Here is a 1,799-nt window from a genome sequence, read left to right as displayed (position 1 = left end):
TGTTCTGTGGCCCCTTTCGACACGATAAAAAACCTTATGACCCCCCATGCCAACTCCATCCATCCCTCACCCTGATCACCCAAAGAAATGAAAATATCATGGACTCGAAACATTTCAGGCATGAATCAAATAACAATATTAGTTGGATAAAGTTATTTGTTGAATGCTATCAAAATGAATAAAGCACGAATAGATGTAGGTGAACTTGGCTCTTTTTTCAAAAATTTCAGTGGGATCCCTGTGACTGATGCAGGGCTGCCAACTTATCGATATTTGGCTCCAGAGATGTCAGAGAAAGACTTAAATCGCCTCTTTTTTTATATTGAGGCGGTTTTGAGTCTTTGACAGCAAGTGCATCATCCGACTGAAACCAGTCTCAACTAAGTACGACATGGGAAAAGCAACTAGAAGCAACTTTACTTCCTTCCAGAGCAATGGGTACTTTTCATACACATCTTGATTTATCCACAGCTTATGGCACCCTCCACGCTTGAACCTTGCTCGAGCTGTTGTGTCATTCAGCAGTTCAATGACACTTTCTTGTAGGGTGACATCAACTTCAGATGCATCAGCAATGAACGGGTCCATAAACCAGTCGGGCACGGTCATTTGAAATAGGTAAAAAAGCGAGATTCCATATCATTATGCAACTCTTCAGATGGTCGACATATACTGCTAGGTCAGCATCAAGCATCTCGGTGGATATACTTGCTAAGGATGGAAACTGGGCAAACTCCCGTTTCCCAAGGTTCAGCCAGAACAGCTTGAATTTCCCTATAAATGCAGTGATCGCTTGCTTGCATGAAAACAAGGTGGAGTCATTTCCTTGAAGCTCTTTGTTCAGAACATTTAGGTTTTCATATATGTCTAACAAGTAGAGTATATCACTCCTTGCATCAACAAGCTTTTGTCCGAGTTCCGTCTCACTCAAGAAAGAGATAACGCTGTCCCAAAGTGCAACAAAACGTTGCAAACAATTACCCTTAGACAGCCACCTTACTTCCGTGTGCAACACAAGTCGTTCGAATTCTTCATTATTCTTCCCACATAGTTGCTGAAAAAGGCGATCCTGCAGAGCATTCTTTTTTATCAAGTTGACAGCTTTGATAACATGCCCAAGTGCTTCATGCAGACGTCCTGCTAAGTTTTTGGCGACCAGGTGCTGCCGGTGAACAACACAGTGCACACAAACGACGTTGGGGACAGCTTTTTTCAAGTACGCACTGAATCCCCGATACCTTCCGATCATAGCAGCAGCGCCATCTGTTGCACAAGCCACGATGTTCTTGAGTGGAATGTTGTTTTCCTCAAAATATGCCTCAAGTTTTTTGAAGATTGACTCGCCTTTAGTGTCAGTTGTTAATTTCAGTGCAAAAATCAGTTCTTCACGTATTCCATCAACATCAAGGAACCTTGCGAACGCCATCAAAAGGCCAGAATTATCAGGTAAAGTAGTTACGTTAAGTTGGAGCGAGAACTCATTCACCTGCAGTTTTAAGTCTAATAGGCTTTCAACATCAGCAGCCATTTCATCGATGCGTCCCAATACTGAAGAGTTGCTCAGCGGAATAGCACTAGTGACCTCTTGTGGACTTTGCTTCATGACTGTTGAAAGCACTATGACCACTGCCGGTATGATGATAGATTCACCAATAGTATGAGGTTTGCATGCTTTTGCAATCAAATTGGATATCTTGTAAGAAGCCAGCATTCCTCTGTCTATTTTTGCCACTTTTTGGGTGAACATACGATTCACTGTCATCCTTCCTTGGAACTCATCGCGTAAATTCTTGAAAATA

The 1,799-nt window shown here is 42.3% G+C and overlaps 1 protein-coding gene across 1 annotated transcript in view; it reads right to left on the bottom strand.

The window, feature by feature from the left end:
• Positions 1-686: 686 nt before the first annotated feature.
• The window catches only part of LOC143027340 (zinc finger MYM-type protein 6-like), a 38,943-nt gene continuing 37,830 nt past the window's right edge, over positions 687-1,799 (bottom strand). Inside the window, exons 4-5 of the mRNA XM_076188614.1 lie at positions 982-1,799; positions 687-796 (exon numbers count right to left, since the gene is read on the bottom strand). The exon at positions 982-1,799 is cut by the window's right edge and continues 215 nt beyond it. Of these exons, the coding sequence (XP_076044729.1) occupies positions 687-796; positions 982-1,799 (928 nt within the window). The remainder of the gene's footprint in view (positions 797-981) is intronic.

The sequence above is a fragment of the Oratosquilla oratoria genome, chromosome 8 (assembly GCF_046742065.1).
Source record: "Oratosquilla oratoria isolate Oo_2021 chromosome 8, ASM4674206v1, whole genome shotgun sequence".
Lineage (NCBI taxonomy): Eukaryota > Metazoa > Arthropoda > Malacostraca > Stomatopoda > Squillidae > Oratosquilla > Oratosquilla oratoria.
Note: the sequence above shows the minus strand (reverse complement) of the source record. Positions and strands in the feature narration are given on the sequence as shown.